The sequence below is a fragment of the Aspergillus terreus genome, genomic scaffold (genome assembly GCF_000149615.1).
Source record: "Aspergillus terreus NIH2624 scaffold_9 genomic scaffold, whole genome shotgun sequence".
NCBI classification, from domain to species: Eukaryota; Fungi; Ascomycota; class Eurotiomycetes; order Eurotiales; family Aspergillaceae; genus Aspergillus; species Aspergillus terreus.
The window spans coordinates 340890-361335 of record NT_165932.1 but is presented as its reverse complement, the minus strand read 5'-3'; the positions used below and the strand labels follow the sequence as shown (position 1 = coordinate 361335).

At 51.4% G+C, this 20446-nt stretch overlaps 7 protein-coding genes across 7 annotated transcripts; 3 read left to right on the top strand and 4 right to left on the bottom strand.

The window, feature by feature from the left end:
- Positions 1–46: 46 nt before the first annotated feature.
- Positions 47–807, bottom strand: ATEG_06376 (uncharacterized protein; the record flags this gene model as incomplete). The annotated part of the gene is made up of 3 exons (XM_001215554.1): positions 47–334; positions 387–539; positions 757–807. The coding sequence occupies 3 exons, from the start codon at positions 805–807 to the stop codon at positions 47–49; spliced, it is 492 nt and encodes a 163-aa protein (XP_001215554.1).
- A 925-nt stretch (positions 808–1732) lies between these two features.
- Positions 1733–2522, top strand: ATEG_06375 (uncharacterized protein; the record flags this gene model as incomplete). The annotated part of the gene is made up of 4 exons (XM_001215553.1): positions 1733–1767; positions 1874–2012; positions 2067–2270; positions 2481–2522. 4 exons carry the CDS (start codon positions 1733–1735, stop codon positions 2520–2522), a joined length of 420 nt encoding a protein of 139 aa, XP_001215553.1.
- A 1562-nt stretch (positions 2523–4084) lies between these two features.
- On the top strand, positions 4085–6095 carry ATEG_06374 (uncharacterized protein; the record flags this gene model as incomplete). The annotated part of the gene is made up of 2 exons (XM_001215552.1): positions 4085–5801; positions 5923–6095. The coding sequence occupies 2 exons, from the start codon at positions 4085–4087 to the stop codon at positions 6093–6095; spliced, it is 1890 nt and encodes a 629-aa protein (XP_001215552.1).
- A 963-nt stretch (positions 6096–7058) lies between these two features.
- On the bottom strand, positions 7059–10429 carry ATEG_06373 (putative translation elongation factor eEF-3; the record flags this gene model as incomplete). The annotated part of the gene is made up of 4 exons (XM_001215551.1): positions 7059–7101; positions 7156–7222; positions 7444–10181; positions 10242–10429. 4 exons carry the CDS (start codon positions 10427–10429, stop codon positions 7059–7061), a joined length of 3036 nt encoding a protein of 1011 aa, XP_001215551.1.
- Positions 10430–13336: 2907 nt separating this feature from the next.
- Positions 13337–14184, bottom strand: ATEG_06372 (putative glutamine-serine rich protein MS8; the record flags this gene model as incomplete). Its single annotated transcript, XM_001215550.1, has 3 exons — positions 13337–13439; positions 13499–13884; positions 14041–14184. The coding sequence occupies 3 exons, from the start codon at positions 14182–14184 to the stop codon at positions 13337–13339; spliced, it is 633 nt and encodes a 210-aa protein (XP_001215550.1).
- Positions 14185–15473: 1289 nt separating this feature from the next.
- On the bottom strand, positions 15474–16490 carry ATEG_06371 (uncharacterized protein; the record flags this gene model as incomplete). Its single annotated transcript, XM_001215549.1, has 1 exon — positions 15474–16490. The coding sequence occupies one exon, from the start codon at positions 16488–16490 to the stop codon at positions 15474–15476; it is 1017 nt and encodes a 338-aa protein (XP_001215549.1).
- A 949-nt stretch (positions 16491–17439) lies between these two features.
- ATEG_06370 (putative APSES transcription factor (MbpA)) lies at positions 17440–19835 on the top strand (the record flags this gene model as incomplete). The annotated part of the gene is made up of 2 exons (XM_001215548.1): positions 17440–19099; positions 19150–19835. The coding sequence occupies 2 exons, from the start codon at positions 17440–17442 to the stop codon at positions 19833–19835; spliced, it is 2346 nt and encodes a 781-aa protein (XP_001215548.1).
- Between the last annotated feature and the right edge of the window lie 611 nt (positions 19836–20446).

Sequence of the window (20446 nt, the reverse complement as noted above, 5' to 3'; positions counted from 1 at the left end):
CTGTCTTATTAAAACAGACTGGCAACTATCATACAAATTTTTTTTTTTAAAATTTTTCGAGGGCTTTCAAATTCCCGACAATAGTCTTGAACCTCTCATCGCAGGCTTTTAGAGCCGACGCATACCATTCCACCCTCTCTTCCAGCTCAAGAATTTGGGCTTTGAGCGCCCGTTTCTCCGCCTTAAGATTGGCTCTCTGATCTTTCACCTCCTGGAGCCGACCCAGGAGCTCATCCCGGCACAGTCTCTGTCCCGGGGTGAGCTCCTGGGCCGGCTCCGCGGCGGCAGGGGCGGGCTCATCGATTTCGATATCGAGGTCGAGTTCTTTATACACCTGCTTATACATTAGCAGCTAATATATATGTATAGTCCATAATACTTCATACTTGTTCTCGGGCCTCGCGTCGTAATCTCTCTAGTACCTCCTCAGGGAGGGCGGGCTCGGCGGGCGCGGGGGCCGGAGCAGGAGCAGGAGGAGGGGCGGGCGCGGGGGCAGCGGCGGCAGCGGGCTTCTTGTTCTTGTTCTTCTTTCGTCTCTTCTATGTTTATTGTAAGCATATTGTCAATCGTGATGATAATAACGCAAACGGGTCGTGCAAGGGTAAAATCAGAAGATTGAGATGATAAGGCCACGGGAGAGAAGATCAACTCGTAGAAGGCATTTCAGGTCACAACAAGAGACGACAACAAGAGACGACAACAAGAGACGACAACAAGGGAACAGTAGATTGCAAGAAATGTAGTAGGAATACTTACGAAGCGGCCGGGGTCACCGGCGGTGGTCTTGTTCTCACGCTTAGGAGTCATGGTGGAGAGAATGTGATGATGATGGAGAATGGAGGAGACTTGAAAGATTCTAACGAGGGGGGAGGGCCTTATTATCTAGTATCTGTCTACGCGTAGAACGCGTCATGGTGGCAAAACCTGTTGAGTACAGATAATTTGAGATGTACTTGTATTTCTATTGACAGCCATCGCGTTTCTATATAAAATGTATAGAGCTGCTATGAAGTGTTGATAGCCTGCTAGGTATCTCGCAAATCCCATACTAGAAGGATAGCCAATCATATCGCATCACTTCCGGAAGGGTGGGTGGATATGGGCTTCTATTGGTGAACATTGGCCCACATGTCCCAACGGTGTCGATCATTCCCCCGACCATCCGCGACACCGGATCGTACCTTTCCGGGTCAGCTATAGTTGGTCGCTCTGGGCGAGGGCCTGATGGGATTACGTAGTTCTTTACTACCTAGGTACCTCTATTAAGTATATCCAAATCACTTCGATTGCTCGGTCGAGTGAGCATTTGACCGTAAAGTAGTGGACTCATTCAAGGGATGGAAGTGAAAAGATGATGAGTTAAGGAGATTCCATCCTTGACTACTTAGTACTTTCCCTGCATTATCCTGATTGAATATAAGAGATCTATCTTTGCTTAGTCCTATTCGCATGCTGATGACCGCGTATATAGATGCGGTCCTGACTCCTGCCAATCTATCTCCCGTCTATACTTGTCAAACCAGATATAGACCATACAGGGGCCCCATTAGTCTGTTCACACTTTCGGTAGCCTAGCGGTCATTTTTGCATTGGCAATACCGTATACATCTATCTCATTCCTAGCCATGCTCAGTGCATTGCGATATGCGAAGAAGAAGCTTGTTGCTTCTCTATGGGAAGCGTCATTCTGAGCTTCCGTGTCCAAGGAGCCCCAGAAGGGAGTAATGTCGACATGACATCCAAGCTTAAGGACAAGACTCTTTCGCTGTAAGTACTCCACTAATCCACTGCTCCCTTGTTGTGCGACCTTTGTCGTGATCTTGCACTTCTCCTATAAGAATCCTGATTGACAATATGCCTACGATAAACCCAGAAGAAGCCAAAGATCATGCCCTTCAGCCCGCGAAAGCCCTCTACCTCCGCCGCCCGCCCAGCGGTCCCTCCTCGAGAAGGAGCGGGTGCCCCTCCTCAAAGAGGAGGTAGAGCGGATCCGCAATGAGGACCACAATCAAGTATGAAGTATTATGGATTGTACATATATATTGGCTGCTAATGTCTAAGAGTAGGTGTACCGCGAGCTGGGCCTGAACATCGACCTGGATAAAGCCCCCCAGTCTGGTCCTGCCGCTGCGGAGCAGACCCAGGAGGTAAAAGAACGGAGAAAGAACCTGAAGGCTGAAAAGCGCGCCATCAAGGAAGAAATTCAGGAGTTAGAGGAGAGAGTAGAGAGGTTCAGCTCGGCCACTAAGGGCTGTGAGGAGGACTACAAGGTCATCGTTTCTAAGTTGAGGTCAATTTAGTTGACGGAGGAAGGGATGAGCTCCAGGGTCGGCTCCAAGAATCAAAGAGCAGAAGGCGACGCTTAAGGGGAAGAAGAGGGCAATCAAGGAGCAGACTGTCGACACATCGTTTAAACATTACTGTTACCTTGGACTGTATCGCATATATGCTGATAGAGAGCTACATAGAGCTCCAAATAGATATTCTACAGCAGCCAACAGAGTGGCTATTACAGCAATTGAGGTCTGTAATGAGGAGGAAAAAAGAATGACTGCTGAAAGCAGGGCTGGAGTCGATCACGTGATATGGCAACAACCCACCCTCAATAACACAGCCTTACTCCGTAGTCCTTAAGTGTTGTTATTACCACCATTCGACTCCTGCCTTATATACTCAGTACTAACATCTATCTTACATGTTCATTGAATATACTATCACCGATGACACCATTCCTCCATGCCAATGAACATCTGCGATTCACATCGGCTGACACCAATCATTACGCCAAGAGTTGGGGAACGTATATGACGGGTGATAACTTTGTCTTTCCAAGAACGTGTCTAGTAAGTATGGTGTCCTAAAATGCATCACAACCTTTACAAGAGAGCTGTCAATGATGATTGTAGGTGAGTGAAGTGGCCAACTTTGATGCGTACTCGATTGCGATTCTGGCTATTCTCTGGGAGCGTTAGGCATTCTGATCGGGTAAGATATCCCCATCGTTTGCGTCGTTGATCTCTTACTGACTCAAATGCCACGCGGATGGGATTTTTCACAGCTAGAGACTCATAGTACAACACCCAGTTCCCGTGTCCTGATTAATGAGCGGCGTTTCCTAGGTATGAAGATTGATGCATTCTAAAGACGCCAATAAAGCGATTGAAATATCCCGGGGTTATGAGGAGGACAACAAGACGAAAGGCAGCAAGTTATTCATCTGGATACGTTCGACATCACTCTCAAGTCTCGGAAACCCGCCAATAGCCCAGCCCCTGACACAGAAACTCGAATATTATAGGCCATTGCCTCTACGGAGGAACTAGAACTGAATGATATCTGGTCTCTGAGAGAATCGTGTGAAGGATTGTGTCCGGCGAGATCTCCCACAAGAAACGGGATTTATCAATGTTGTTATGCTGGAGATCCGAAAGACGTATCCCAGCATTGTAGAGTAATTTTGCAAGCTGAAGAGGTCGAAACTTCCGTCAATGCCCCAGTATAATGTCTTTGTTCCCTTGCGTTCGCCTCATTGAGACGTGTAGATGATCCCTGACGCTGAATTCAGACGAATCCTAAGTACCACATTTTCATAGTTAGTACTGTTCCCAAGTTTCGCAATTGCAGGTGAAGATTCTTGAGGGTCTTAGCTGGCAGAATGCATGGCTGGCTGTGAGTACTGTCGCTGAAGTGTCCGTGATCGTCGGTCTCTCACGAATCGCCCAATTGCTTCAATTGGAGCTGGATCGAATGAGTTGCTTTGTACCGATAAATCGGATGTAGCTCAAAGACATGAAGAAAGTCAGAAGAGTCCCGTAAAGTGAAAGGAAGCAGAATGAAGCTGTGAGCGAAGAAAAGTGGTGGGGTGGCCCTAGGCCGAATTGGGTACCCCCGGAGAGTTGAGAGCTGTAGTATAGCATCCTCAGTCGATTCGCGTCGAGAGACTTCCCCAGACACGAAACCACGAACCTCCACCGCGCCCCCCCGTCCTTCAAAAACGTCCCTGCAAACCTCCTCTGCTGCTTCTATAGGAAGCACAAACCTCCGCGCCCGCCTCCCTCCCTCTTTCGTTTCGTGTCGCTCGAGAATGACCAAGGCTAATCTCGAGCAGGACTCTGCTGTGAAGCGCGGCAAGCGCCCACAGAGAGAACCCTCCGGCCTCAATGAAGACTCATTGAGGGACCAGGACAATGAAGAGGACATTGGTCCGATTCATTCCCTGACTTCTCGGAAACGACGTCGTCGGGTCATTGTTGACTCCGATGACGACTCCGAAGAAGAGGCCGGCCCGTCAATGCTGAAGGGTCCTTCGGTGGTTGATAAAGTTCTTCCCTCTGTAGAGGGCAACGAACTCGGGCTGGATGACTATGACGAGATTGATGCCATTCTGGACTTTCAACTCGATATTGTCGATGACATCGGTGAAGTTGGGGACGATGAATTCATCCCCGGTCCCGATGACATTGAAGAGGGTGATGACGACTCCGAGGAGGTTGTACTTCCAACGACTAGTCCCACTCCCCCCACCCAGGTGAATGACAGATTTGCACAGATATTGCGCGACGTCGTCACCCGCTTAGTGGAATGGGCAAAGGGTCACGACTTTTATAAGTTGGACCCAAAGGACAGACCCATGACCTTTGGTTATTGGACTCTGCTGTGCCGGGTGTCTGTCGACTTCCTGGTCTCCTTATATTTGCCCGCGATACCTATCCAGGTTCAAGACCTTATTGCGAAAAGCGAATGGTCACTTGAGGACTTTGCGTCCTTTCCACGGGTGGGATCAGATAAACGCCAGGGCATCTATGGTGATTTTGCCAAGGGTGCACTGCGTGGGCCTTCAGACATGGATGTCTATGTTGGTTCAGCGCGTCGTCTGAAACCTCGGACTGGCTGTCATACGAATCTGGCCGAGAACTACACGGTTCAGACTCTGCCTGATCGCCATAAGAGAAGCTTCCATTATCGGCAGATCTGTCGAGAGGGAGTGGAGGTGGATTTCCGGAGGTGTGCAGCCTTCGGGACACCAATTCCGGGGGGATATTTGTTGTTGTTGGAGGGGATCTTTATGATCCTCTTCGACACGTATCAATATCCTGGATACGTTTCGGCCTGGGCCACACGGTCGTCGTATCGACTGGTTAAGGAGATCAGAGAATCTCTGAATCTTCCATCAGTTCCTTGGCGTGGGATGAACGCGGCTTGGCCGCTGCGACAGGGTTTCTATAACGAAGTCGCAAGGTCCATGTCACAGTGCTGTAACCCGGCCTGTGATAAGATGACCTATCCCGAAGCGTTGCGTCCAGAAGGTGCGCCCAAATACGTACGCCAGAATGGAAATCCGGGCGATCCCCTTGGCCCATATCTCTGCGACTTTTGCGGTAGATACCGGGAGTGGCACAAGGGGAAACTCCCAGATGCTGAGGTGCTTGCAAAGGTTGCAGCACGCAAGGCTGCTCGGGAGGCTGCGGGAGGGGGTTCAGACGTGCCCTGTGCAGACTGTGGTCGGTTGGAGTCCCAGCTACCACTGCATCGCAGTGTTCTAAGGGATGGGCGGGTAGTCCATTACCAGCGAACATTCCGGATCCATGGAAAGCTCCCTGGAAAGCTTCTGTGTGAGGCTTGTTGGTTTTTCTTCGATAAAAATGGAAGAATGCGAACACCCAAGGAGCGAGAGCAGTTACTCGCCGTTCAAACATCTGTCGCCATTCGGGAGGCAGGTGGTGAACTTTTATGCGAGAATCAACACTGCAAGGCCCCAGAGGTAGCAGGCCAGCGTCACCATATTGCAAATAGTGCAACTGGTATGCTCCTCTGCATGGACTGTGATGCCTACTATCGCCTGAATAAGGCGGTTAGAAGTCTCGAAGTCTGCAGGGCCGCCCGTGCGCGAAAGCAGATAGCTGCTGATCGCGCAGCCAAAAGGCCAATCGTCTGTGGTAACAGCGATTGCGGGAATGTCGAAGCGCCTAATGCGAGTAATTCGACTAGACACCGAGTTAACGAGGAGCTCGGTGTCGTTCTATGCAGTAAGTGTCAAAGGCGCAGGTTGCCCAGCGCCAGGGCAGCGTCCAGTACCTAGGTCTTGTAAGATTTAGGGAACGGACAGCCAATATCCTGTCCTCGGAGCGGTAAGCGATGAGGTATGGGTAAGGTGACGAGATGTCACCACAGGCTACAGAGGTCCAACTGAGAGTTCGAAGAGCTTGACGTTGAGGATGGACAGGAGTGCATCGTACCTCGCCTCACTCTTGGTTTTGCTGTTGAAGGAGAACCAAGAGTGATGTTGTGCGATAGGTGCAACAGCCGGACGATGTGTCCTAGCTACATGCTCACACCTTCACGCGGTGTCCGGTGTTAATTGCCAAAAATGATGGTAAAACCAAGATGAGCTCCAAAAAAGCTAGGGATTCTACTTGATGCAAGATCAGTTCATGAGGTTGTCAACAAGTTGTATTTGTGGGGAGAATATGAACAGGCAGAATAAGGTAACGTGGACATGACGGCAATGCATTACAGGACAGAAGCTATAACTAATTCAGGGCTCTGCCTGTTGCCTAAGCTCTCCCTGTTCGCTAGGTTAGATAATGGTTTGTTTTGAGAGACATGGTAGTCGTACCTTGTCCTATCTACCATTGTCACGAATACGCGCTGCGTTTCTTCCTATTAACAGTGTCTAACGACCGAGACAAAAGTCTATATCAACATGTCAGTATAGAGGGTAGGAGTATTCAGAGACACATGCGCGAGGGATCGTGGAAAATTCGACATGTTGGTGGACGGAAATATGTGAAATGTGTGGAAGAGTTGAGTTGGGAGTCGAGGAAGATGGTGAGGCGGAGTCATCATAAACAGAGGGGGTCGGTCCGGAACAACAATTACCCGAGGGAACCACCCGCTCCTGTATAGCTTCATGTCGTTGGGATGTCGAACTACAATTTACTCTTCTACACCACCAATGCTCGCATGAATTGAACAAATTGAAATCCATTCGATCATTAAATCTATGAACAGCGTTAAAGCAACTGAGACATGTCTGCATAAGCGAAAACTTTTGCAACTTAGAAGTCGTCGTCGTCGGAGAAGACCTCCTCTCCGCGCTTCCTATAGACAAGTTAGCATTCAGATCATCAAACCGGCCGAAAACAGAATACTGACTTGCGAGCCATGCGTTCTTTCTTCTTCTTTCTCGCTTCGGAAGATGTAAGCTTCTTCTTCTTCTCGACTTTTTCGACCTGAAACAGCTGTTAGCATATCTCGTCAACGGAGGGGAGTTTGGCAAGTCACGCACTTTATTGCCGTATGCGTCAAATGTCTCCTCATCATCCTTCTTCTCAGTAAGACGAGGACCAGATCCTTGACCCTGGACCCAGTTGTGGCCACTAGGGGTCATGCGGCCGTCCATAACGGACCAAACTTCCTCGGTGAGGTTCTCAGTGAACTCACGAGAGTGAGTAATGATGACGACACCGCCCTCGAAGGTCTTGAGGGCCTTGGAGAGAGCACCGAGGGAGTCACGGTCAAGGTAGTTGGTGGGCTCGTCCAGGACGATGACGTGGGGGCGCTGCCACGAGCAGGCGGCGAGGACGACCTTGACACGCTGACCACCGGAGAGACCGCGCATGCGGGAGTGAGAGACAAGCTCGGCATCGAGACCGAACTGCTCGCAGTGCTGCTCGATTTCCTTGCGGACCAGGGGACGGAACTGACCGCTGGCGAGGGCCTCCTTCTGGTCGACCTCGGCGACCATCTTGGCGTGGGACTGGATGATCTCGGAACGAGGAATCCAGGCGTTGTCGTTGCTCATCATGGGAGTCCACTTCTCGCTCTTCATGCCGATGTTCTCACCCAGCAGGAAGGAGCACTCGTACTCGTAAGAGTTCTTGAACTTACGACGGGAGTGGATACCGATGACACGACGGGGAGTGCCGTCGATCTTGTAGATCTTGTCCATGGCCTTCTCGTCCTCGTCGGTGACGATCTTGTTGGCACGGTCCATGGTCTCACGGTCCTCACCGGTCTGGAAACGCCACTGGATGTATTCGGAGGGAGTCTTGTCGAGGTGGTTATCGATGTGGGCGAAGGCGTGCTGCTTAATGTAGGCGATACGGATGTTCTCGTGCTGGTAGACCTCACCAGCGGTGGGGATCAGCTCACCAGTGAGAACGTTCACCAGGGTGGACTTGCCGGCACCGTTGGGACCAATGACGGCAATACGAGAGCCAAGAGACACCTGGAAGGAGATGTCCTGGATCTGGGGCCGGGGAGTGCCGGGGTACTGGAAGGACATGTTGCTAACACGGATGATAGCCTTGGCCTTGGTCTTGACACCCTCAAGGAAACCGGGCTCGGGGAACTTGAACTCGAGCTCAGAGGCACCCAGCTCGTAGTAAGAACGAGCAGAGGGAACCTTCTTGACGAACTCACTCAGGGAGCCACGGTAACGCTTGAGCTTGAAGCGTTCGTAGTGGACGACGTGCTGGATGACGTTGTCAAGGAACTTGGAGTCGTGGGACACAATGATGGACGTGCAGGGAGAGTTGCAAAGGTAGTTCTCCAACCACTGGACATTGCGGACGTCGAGATGGTTGGTCGGCTCGTCAAGGAGAAGGATATCAGGCTCCTCGAAGACGGCACGGGCAAGGGCGAGCTTCATCTTCCAACCACCAGACAGAGAGGTGATGGGGCCCTCGAACTGCTCACGGAGGAAACCGAACTCCTCGAGCTTAGCCTCGACTTCCTCCTGCTTGGGGTCCAGACCGACTTCGCGGAGCTTCTTCATGGTCCAGCCAATGACAGTCTGCTCGGTGTCGGCAGCGTCAAGGTCGTGCTCGACGTAGACGGTCTTGACCTCATCCTTCTTGGGGAAGCCCTCAAGCTGCTCGTTGTTGATGGCACGCATGAGAGTGGTCTTACCGGTACCGTTGGGGCCGAGGAGACCGTAGCGCTGACCACGCTTCAGACGAAGGTGAGTCTGGTTAAGCAGAATCTTGGCACCATAAGCGAGGGAGAAAGTGCAGTTGCACAGATCCTCACCCTCCTCCTCGTCGGAGGGAACGTCGTCGCCAGCAGCGGCCTCAGGAGAAGCCTTCTTGCGGAGAGCCTCGGCGATAGGGCGGGCCTCCTGCTCGCCGACGATGGCGGTGATGTAGGGAAGAGCGTTCTGGGTCCAGCTGGTGACGTCGGAGTCCTTCTCATCGACGAGCTGACCACCGATAGCACCAACGTAGGTGATGATGGCCTCGCTCTGCTCAGCCTGGGCCTTGTACTTGGCGGAGAGAATCTCCTTCAGGATACCGGAAACGGTGGCAATGTCACCGGCGGTAGAGATCTCGGGGATCTTGCCATCCTTGACATCACCGACACGGGTGAGGGTATCCAAGGCCTGCTTGGTCTTGCCACGGGCCTCAGGATCGGCGAGAGTCTGGAAGTTCTTCTCGAGACGGGGCATCAACTTGGGCAAGAAGGGAGCGACGATCTGAGGGTCCTCCACGAGCTTACACATGTTGTCGACGATGACAGCGGACTTACGCTTGATGGCAGTCTCACGCTCAACGAGACCACGGTCAAGCAGGGGCACCATGATAGCCAGGGTGGGGCCAGTGACATCGGAAACGAAAGTGGTAGCACCCAGCAGGTGAACGGTCTCGGGGACGTTCTCGGGCTTGGCGATACAGCGGATAAGCTCGGGAATGAACTTCTCGATATCCTTGTTGACGATCAGACCGCAAACCTTCTCCATGGTGGAGTAGGCAGCCTTCTTGATCTCAGCCTTGGTATCCCACATGGCCTCGGAGACAACGGGAATGAGCTCAGGAACACGGAAAGAGAGCTGGGCGGGAGCAGTCTCGACCAGGCTGTTGATGCAGTCAAGAGCGCACATCTTCTCCTGCCACTTCTGGGCCTCGGTGACGGACTCGAGGATGGGGGGGAGGACAGCCTTGACGGCGTTGCCGTTGATGCCCTTGACGATGGCGATAGCAGCACCCTCGGCGGCCTGCTTCACGGGAGCCATCTTGTCACCGACAGCGGCAAGGACGGGGCGAAGGAGAGAGACAAGGTGAGGCTCAACGCCGGGGGCGATGGTGGCGTGGGAGGCGATGGCCCGGATACCCTGGCAAGCACGCTCACGGGCAGTGGCATCCTTCTTGTTGGCGAGCTGCTTCTTGAAAGCGTCGACGGCCCTGGGTTATGTTAGTTTGGCTGCAAATCGGAAAATTTCGTTGAAGCTGGGATTCACATACTTGAGAGGCAGAGTCTGCTCAGGGATGGGACCGCTGAGGTAGTGAGCCAGGTTGTCGCTGGCGGCGTGGGCCTCGTCAGCAGACGAGGAGACGCTCAGGTTCTTGAGCAGGTCCTCGAGGACGGCGACGGCCTGGGCAGTCTCCTTGCCGGAGACCGCAGGAACGGAGGAAACATCAACAGCAGGCATTTTGAACAGGGAAAAGTCGAAAAAGAGACCGTAAGAGAGAAAAGGAAGAACGTTCTAGGAGGGTATCTCAATCAAGAGGAAAAGGCCCACGAAAACTGCGTCCGAAATGATCACGCAGAAGACGCTCTAGACTGGCCAGAGAATTTCTATCCTTTTTTTGTCTAAACCGAAGACAAAAAAGAAACAAAAGGTAAGTCAAGAAAAGAAAGAGAGGACCAAACCTCTTGGGATAGAAGAGATGGGAGAGAGTATGGAGGAGGGACAAGAAAGGAGAAGGAGGGGAAGAGGTGGATGGGGGCAAAGATATTTATCAGTTTGTGGCCCTGGATTTTTTTTTGCCGCCCGACAACCAGAAGAAAATTTTTTTTTCTTCTTCAGTTGGCCCCGCGCTAGCTCCGGAATTGGCCTAGTGGCGATGGCGGTCGAAGCAACCAACCCGATGAGGCCTGTGGCTGCGTTAGATCAATCTGGAAGTGCTGATTGGCGGTTCTTCAACTGAAAATGATTTTCAACTGCTCTTAGTAAGATGTTCCTAAAGAAGTCCGTCTGTCGGGTGTAGATGGATGTGACGAAGGGACAGTAGGTACTAAGAAAATTTTAAGACACTACTACGACGGAAGAAACTTTTTGTTGTCTTGTGGTGATTGCCTCGGTGATGATGACGGACTTCTGAGATCGTTATTGGATATGAGTGACGCCTAGCACTTGTTGGCCTGAGGCGACTGCGATTACCGATGTGATGAGTGGCTATCGTTGGATATCATCAAAAACTTCCCCTGATCGCTTGGATAATTATTGTTTAGGAGTGGCTTGATTTATTTTTTATGAATAATAATTATTATCATCATCATCATGTTTTTCTGAATTCAAATCATCCCTGCCTAGTCGACCTTCATTTCGGCCGTTACAGAATCTCACCTCCTATCTATCGCCAGTCCACAGACGGACATCCCTTGATTTCACTATCGATAAGTCCTATCCCCTGACAGGCGTGAATCCGGGGATGCAACAACACGGCCAATCCGCCGTGTTTAGTCTCCGTCCCCGTGTATGCAGATTCCAGTGCTATTTCTGTCGCCACCGTCAGATCGTTCCCTCCAAGGCTGGTGGCGCAGCCCCCCGTTGGGAGGTCTAGAAAGACAAGCGACGAGTAAATAAAAATAAACCCCAATAATGACAAAGAAAACAATTTTCGTCTCCAAAATAAGAAAAACAAAAAGAACAGAAAAGAAAAGAAAAGCGAATAAAAGTTAGAGTTGCGACGTTCCATGGCCGACCATCGATCCCTTTCCGTTCTCGCCCGTCCCCCAAGATCTGCCGTCAGCAACAATGCGACTAGTTATACAGGGCATCAGGTCGCTCAGGCCGCAGGGAGTGACTCCCCGACCAGAGAGGTTCGTCCACGGAGGTGATCACAATCTCCAGGGGTCATGTTCATATACATACTCCGTAGTCTGGGTCTCGGTAGGAGGCCTCCCCGGATTCCAGACACCATATCAAGAACCGATTTGGCAATTCCGGAAGTGTCCTTGTTCGAGCGTCAAGCCCGGATGATAGCCAAATCGACCGGATGAAAACAAAAAAGGGGAGAACAGGGATGTCTGCCGGGGTTCAACCGCCAGACACCTGCGCGATTACTCGTCGCATTGCCCCGGGCTGAAACGATGGCTGTCCAGGGAGGCATGAAGGACGCATCACCGCCATTTTTGGTCTCACCGCCAAATGCGCCCTCAATCATGTCGTACTTCCATCAGACGGTGCATGAATCGGCTGTACGCGGTATGCAACGTTGCTGATCAGGGCGATATCGACCAGCCTGGTCCCCCTTATCGGGCTTATCCTCTTATCGACCATCAGATTTTGGCGTTGGGCCCTTCACAAGTTGGCTTCACTAGTCTAATTCTCCGGATTGCCCCTTATCCCCCGCGAAAAAGCCGGAGATGGTGGCAAGAGTCGAGCGAAAAGGATTTAAGCCCTTCATTGGTGGGTCAAAGTTCTAACCATGCATTCATTAACTGTATGGAGTTCGGGGCACAAGCATTCTTCAATAAATTGTTTTCTTATTTTTTCTTTTCTTTTTCTCCAAAAAAATCGGTTGCTTTTGTAGGTCCGAGAAGGATCCCTTGCTCCGTACTTTTCTCAGTTCATGGCTATCAAATTAACTTTTCTTCCTCTCCTCTCTCATGTCTCCCCCTTTTCATCTCGATAGTTCGGTGATTGTCGGCTGGACGGCATCGCTTCTGATTTAGTACTACATTCAGTTTCACGAGATTACCGCGGTTCGTCCGATGCACTTCATGTCATCTCGCCTGGATTCATTGACAACTCTCATCCCCCGAGAACAGTAGCATCGGCGATCAGTTGCTCGTTGATGCCTTACCCTTCGGGAATCCCATCGCCACCCGTGACGACACTCCATCCAATGAATCTTCCAAAACAATGTCACTAGGTTATCCATTACTCTTACAATCCGATTCAACTCGTGGATCCTAGGCACGGGTAAAGGCAACCGTGAGGCCGCCCTAAGAGGCGCAATTTGCCACCCCGACATCTGCCTATCGACCTCGGAAGCCATATTGTTCGGATAAACGTTTGTCTATCGTTCCCGGTAGTCAAGTCATAATGACTGAATCGTACTGGTGGTTTGTTTGCCCCAGTCAACGAACGATGAACAGAGTCATCGGACAGAGTCATCCCTCACAAACCATGAGGCTACGATGTCCTATGCCTAGTTCTGATTGAACGCAATCTGATCTCATATCATGATGACATACCCGGCTGAACTAAGAATACAAGAATGCAGCAATCGAAACGTCAATACCATCTCCTGCGACTGGGTATCCTGATATCGTAGTCGTGATCATTCATACCGACAAGTCGTCGACCAACCGGTGTTGAGACATCCAACTAATCGCTGTCAGAGCTCGACGAGCTGGAGCTGGAGCTGGAACCACCGCGCTTGTGGCCCTTGTGCTTTTTCTCCTTCTTGCCCTTTTTGTGCTTCTTGTGTCTGTTCCGAGTCAGTCTCCGTTAGTCACTATACCTTCCACTAGGAGAGAATCCACATACGCTTTGTTGGCCATGTTCAGGCCCACAGCGCCAGCCAGTGCGCCGCCTGCGGTCGCCATCTTGCCGTGGCCCAGCTTATTTCCCAAAAGCGCGCCTGCAGCACCGCCGATCAACGTAGAGCCGAGGCCACGTTCGCCTTCCGCGCCAGGCATGGGCTCTTGGCCGTACTGGGGGGCGTGTCCGGACGGGGCGGCACCGCCATAGTACGATGCGCTCTCGCCGCCGTGCGATTGTTGCTGGGGAGGGTAGGGGGAATGTCCGCGGTCTTGTCCGTAGTTGTGATCCTGGGGGTATCCACCGTGCTGCGGAGGTCCGCCATAGGGAGGATACCCTTGCTGTCCGTAGGGAGGGGCACCGCCGTATCCGGGGTCGGGAGACTGTTGGCCCTGGAGAACACTACATGTTAGCGGTTCGTCCGAAGACAACGACAATGCATCGAAAGGGCGGTGCGCTTGTGCGCGCTCTTCTGCAGCTATCCGCGGGTGCATGCGACTAGCTATGCATTCCAAGCAGCGCAAGAACAAGGTTTGTCAAGTCCGTACCATTGGGGGATAGTAGCCCTGCTGCTGCGGAGGCTGGCCATACTGGCCCTGTGGGGGATAACCACCAGGCTGGCCCTGGGGATGTCCATAGCCGGGCTGTCCGCCGTATTGGTTATAGTGCTGGTTTGCGTAGGGGTCAGACATGATGAGTGGGTGAGAGATAGGAATGAGTGAGATGGAGGTAAGGTCGCAAGAGAGATTGAGGGGACGACCAGGAGGGGTACGATCAGCTTTTAAGTGATTAATCCTATCAATCAGGGACGGCTGACAGATGAAGAGAAAGAACAACGACTGGCTCTGCGGGGCAGTGGACACGCCATTTCCAGGGGTTCTCGGTAATTAAAGGCTTGAAAGAACACCCTCCTCATCAAACGAAGATCAGTCTAAAGGGCCCTCTAACCCGGATGGGACGCGCTGACGACTCGTGGCTGTACTTGACGCACGCTGAGAATACCCATTCAGCTGAATGAACAAGCCTGGCCTATCCTGCAGGGACTTCCCATACGGTGGGACGAAGCAGAACATCCGGATGAGCCACATGGTGGGGTGCCCAAGCCCCTTCGGACCACCCCGGATGTGTGGTCGGAGCAATCACAGCAGAGAGACGCAGATAATACTGAGATGACATTTAGGGATTCTATTCATAACCAGATCGTGTTCCAGGTCGTCAGCCCCATCTCAGCCACAATCATCCCACATCATCTCGGGGCTGTGCAAGTCGCCAGAATTATACGAGCCTACTCCGTGTGATCACATTCAGGAGGCGTTTTATGATACAGAAGCAGCCTGTGGTATCTCTGACTCCTTAGCACGTTTCGAAAGGGAATGTCTAGGTCCTGCCCCCGCCTCATCAGGAGTACGGAGGCTCTTTGCGACAAGTCGCGATGTATAGAACTTCTCCTTCCGAGTAGCCGCTACCTGAATTCGGCCAGGAGTTCTGAATCTGGTACATTGGTTTTGACTGGATCTCCAACTGCAGTCTTGTTCCCAGAACCCCAAAATTCCCTGGATTATTGACTATGTGAACTAGCTCTCACATGGCTCAATACTTGCCAAAATATGTTAGTGACAGGTAGGAAAAGTAAGAATTCCCGGTCTTAGAACGACGGCCGGTCTCCTGATCTATACTTCTGGTTATCGAGGTCGGCGTGTCGAGACCTAGCCCATCGATGATCTCATGTCCCATAAACAATAAGAATTACTTTCTCAGTTAACGCATGGTACATACGGAATGTAAAGGTAAACAGAAACTTCATGTTATCAGCTTCTTCTTTGCCTTACTGCTACTTGTTAATATTAACATTGATATCAGTGTGATCAATCCACACCAGCTACTCATACATATGTACATACGTGATAGAGTGGGTGATATAATGCCTGCGGGCCACTTTATCAAGACCAAAATGGAGGCCACGGAAGTCGAGTTAAGGACTTCATAGCGTTGCTTTGGTTCTCTCCCTTGTAGCATTCCCTTTCAGATCGACTCCTTCAAATATGTTGGTCTTTTCATCTTTCACCTCAGCGTGAAGACTCGGGATTGGCCTCATTGTATCCCACATGAACAAGTGCTTTCGTCCCGTAGGGTCTAATACCATGCGAGGAACCAGGCACGACACGCGCTTCCAGAGCCGTGTCATGAACCTTCGCGTGATATTATGAGGCCGTCCGTTGGCATATACCCTAAAAGTGTGGTCTTTCCGTGGGCCGTCTGTTAAGAACTCAGTGTCAAGACTGAGCTGTGACGAAGAAACGACGGAGGTAGACCTCTTCTTTGGCGGCTTCCATTGCAATCTCCCGGATACTAGCCCCTCTAGGACTTCTAGTTCAGCATCAGGGAGCGGAGGAAGCAGCGAGTCCAGTACGGACATGTACCATTGTTGCCTGATATTTTTTCTGCGAGACATGTTGACGGGACGCCCCCAGGCATTGGTTTTTGGGATGGCAGGTTCCAAATGCTTCACCTGACGGTGATTGAGTTGGGATATCACCCCATTATTATGCTGAGATTTCAGCAGGTCCGTAAGAATCGCGGGAGGCTCCCAGCCGTCCTCATACATGCGAGGCTTCTGGATAAGCTCCACCACCGCAGCCGTGTTCGCCGGGACGTCCGGGGGCACCAGAGCATCCAACAGCTCTTTTCGCCGCCTTCCTTTCCGTCCATATGCTAATCGGAGTACCTTCTCCAGCTGTCGCGAATACCCCTGGTTCGCGCGCTCCAACAGCTTCAACTTCTCCAGTCCAGTTTTGTAGAGCTTGCAATGCCGCTCCAGATCGTTATTGAACGAGGGTCTGCGGTCGTCAGCATATCGTCGAAATCGGTCGACAACATATTCGCGCATATAAGGACGTGCGATAGGATCCGGCAGGTAGGAGCATTCGCGCAGTAGGGATCGGTAGAGATGTAGCCATTGCTGGGAAGGGATCCATCCGAAGTGATGCTGGCTAAGCATGGTCATAAATCACGTTGGGGAAGTAGCTGGCATGCTATCGAGTCCGATCGCAAAGGTGGTCGGACCGGAAAATGAAGGCGGCGGCCCAAAGGGGAAATACCCAGTTGGACTTTGGTTACGCGAAAGCGCTAGTCCAAAAACGCGACCTTCAGGAGCCCCGCGACTTCTTCGTGATCTCCAGTTGCATCCTCTGCATACACAGGTTAGACGACAGATCCCCTGACGAAAGACTGTCTCCATATACATCACCTCTCGATTCCATTTTCATGTCCACACCCTCAACCCCTGTGGTTGTCTGACCCGACCCGCTTACCCATCCCTTTCGCGATCGGTGCGCTAGCCACGCGCCTCTTCGCCCCCAAGCGCGACGGCAGATCCTAGAACAGGTGCCTTTCCCCACATGCTTCCGGCCTTTCGCTTTGTCTTTTTCTCCTCGCCCTTGAGGATTAGCATACCATCTACTTGCGATTTTATTGAGTGTGCTAATCTTCCATCTTCAGTTGCGTATATGGTGTCTGGGTTGGAGCCCCGGCACTAAAAGTCGAACCTCCGCTATGGCTTCCAACAACCACCAACCACCGCGTCCCAGCTTACCGATGTCATACTCCCAAAGCAGCATCGGTTCGACGAATGGAATGGCGTTTTCGCAGTCGCAAATGGGATCTTTCAATGCCTCCCAGTCCGTCGCTTCCACCCCTCGGGCTACTCCTCCTCCGAAGGGCTCTCAACAATCCGCTATGTCCTTCAATTATACCAATGGCTTGCACCATAGCTCAAGGGGTAGCTTCGGAGGATTCGAGGATATGAATGGTTATGGAACTATGGTTCCATATAAAGAAGATTTCAAACCTCAGATCTACAGAGTCCGTCATCCCTTCCTGGCCGCCTCAGCCAATCCGCTAATTCAATTCCTTCATAGGCCGTTTACTCGAACGTGTCAGTCTACGAGATGGAGGTCAATGGAGTCGCAGTCATGAAACGTCGCTCGGATTCCTGGCTGAATGCCACTCAGATATTGAAGGTCGCCGGTGTTGTCAAAGCCAGACGAACAAAAACGCTCGAGAAGGAAATCGCTGCTGGCGAACACGAGAAGGTGCAGGGAGGCTACGGCAAGTATCAAGGCACCTGGGTGAATTACCAGAGGGGAGTGGACCTATGTCGCGAATATCATGTCGAGGAATTGTTGAGGCCCCTTCTCGAATACGATATGGGTCCTAACGGCACCGCCAATTCTACGCAAGACTCTCTGGACACCCCGACGAAGGAACAGGCGATGGCAGCGCAAAGGAAACGTTTATATAGCAGCATGGACAACCGGAGCATGTCGCAGCCTCAACAAGGGACTTTTTTCCAGAACATCTCCCGCACCGCCGCTACCGCCGTTAACGCCATGAGCAAGGCCCGATTCGAGTCCCCTGCCGCGCGAAGCGTCGATGGTAGAAGACCGAGCACTATTCGAAAACCGTCCGCCCAGATGAACAGCCAAGAGTCACATATGGCCCTGAGCAGTCAACAAAGCATGTACAGTGTCACCTCCGACAGTGGGTTTGGAAGCAATGTCAACAATGGCCGATTCGGGCAAGATGGAATGGCCTTCGAGCACGAAGAGCCCGCTGAACCACCACGGAAGCGTGTCAGGTCCTCTTCAAACCATGCAAATTCATTTGGGCTTCAGTATGAAGCTTCAACACTGTCAATGCAAGAACCAACGCCTACCGAACCGAATGATTCTTTCTATCAGGATATGGACATTTCTACCTCAGCGGTGATGGACGACAGCAAACGCGGGGTGGAACCTCTCCCTCCTGCCACGACACCAGAGCGATTCCAAAAAATGAAGCTCATAATGACCCTTTTCCTTGACAAAAAGGCGAAAGACTTCTCTACACACCCTGCATTGATGCAACTTACGGGCGAAGATCTGGAGATACCACTCGATGAATACCGCAACAATGCTTTGCACTGGGCGGCGATGCTCGCCCGCATGCCTCTTGTCCACGCTCTAGTTGCCAAGGGTGTGAGCATATATCGGCTGAACGGTGCAGGCGAAACGGCACTGCAGAAGTCTGTTGGTACACGAAACAATCTTGATTATCGAAGTTTTCCGCGGCTATTGCAGGTTTTGGCCCCCACAATTGATATGGTTGACTATAGTGGGCGAACGATACTTCATCATATCGCAGTCATGGCTGCTACTGGAGGCGGTGGTCATGTTTCTGCAAAACACTACCTTGAAGCTTTGTTGGAGTTCATAGTCCGTCATGGTGGCTCTTCTGTACCCCAGGAGGCTTCGAATGGACTGGAAAATGGGGCGAATCATACTCAAGGCAAGGAAGTGATAACGCTAGGCCGGTTCATCTCAGAGATTGTAAATCTGAGGGATGATCAAGGTGACACAGCGCTAAATCTGGCTGGACGAGCACGCTCGGTGCTCGTGCCTCAACTGCTGGAAGTAGGCGCCGATCCGCACATACCGAATCATACAGGCCTTCGGCCTGCAGATTACGGAGTAGGGGTGGACATGGTTGACGGCGGCTCACAATCCCAAGGAAATAAGAGCGATTCTTTTATGGACCAGCTGGCCAAGACAAAGAAGGAAATTTTAGATGGTAAGGATCGCACGAATGATTGACGGTCTCTGTCACTAACAATGCTCTAGCAACACTGTCCCAGATTAGTTCAATTGTGCAAGAGACGATAAGCGGCATCGACAAGGAACTGGCCGCAAACCTGGCCAAGAAACAAGAAAAATTCGAACACTGGCACTCGAAGATACGCGAATCCGCAAAGGCTCGGCAGATCGAACAGAAGCAACTAGACGACTTGAAGCGCAAATCCTTCGATCGTATAGAGCTAAGCAGACGGTTTAAAAACCTCGAGAGGTCTTCAGATGATCTTCTTACGACGCTGAAGAACCTCCATGGCGGCTCATTCGATCCTGCGAAGGTAATTACAGTCGGCGAGGCCGACAAAGTATCCGGTATCGACATTGCTGCATTTGAGGCTTTATTCCCGAACAACTTTGACCCTGCGTCTGGCTTTTCTGAAAAGCAGGTTGCGTACCTAAACTCGCTTTATCCGTCCGAGACGCTCCAGCAGTTGATACAATGCTACCAAGAATTTAATGAGGAGATATTGACGGAGGTCGGTCGCCTCAAGTCCAAGAACGTGGTGTTGGGCCAGAACTATCGTCGAATGGTGATGGCTTGTACGGGCTGGACGGCAGAACAAGTCGATGAAGCTGCAGAGGGCTTGACACAGTGTGTCCAGGAGCTCAATGATAACCCAGTCCCCGAAGATGAAGCCATCGAAATCCTAATGAGGGATCGCGGACAAGACTGGTGACGACGCACGAATTGTGAAATTTAGAGGTACATACATGCATACGATTGGGCTGCTCGGCCTAACATTCTTTTCGAGTACGACATAGCGAGTTTCTTTCGTCTTTATCTGCTGTTTGGATTTGGTGCAGATGATTATTGTTTATACTGTACAATCGTTGGATCTTGGCATTTGCTTCAGTTGGGCTGTGTTAGATGTTCTGCGCATCGAGGTCTGTACTTGCAGATACCCTAATCTCATATTATGTTGTCTTTATCATGGCATAGTATCAAACATTTTCTTCAACATGTTTGCCACCTGTGAGACGTCGGTTACTCTGTAATTGAACACGTCTTGCCCCTCTTTCTCCGCCGAAGCCAAGCAAAGGATTCAACCACGCCTATATAGGCGCTTGGCTTCTAGCTGTTTCTGGTCATCCCATAACATCAGGCTAAATGTCTCCTTTATCCGATATTGTTATCCAGACTGTCTACCCCACCTGAGTTTGCTCACAAGGACCCTCAGGGCAGAAAACGTGATGTATTTTCCCGGCTGCTGCTCTGAACCCTCTAATAAGAGGGCCATCTCCCTCATCTCGGTGCTAGATCCTCGGACCAAATCTATTCCACTTCGAT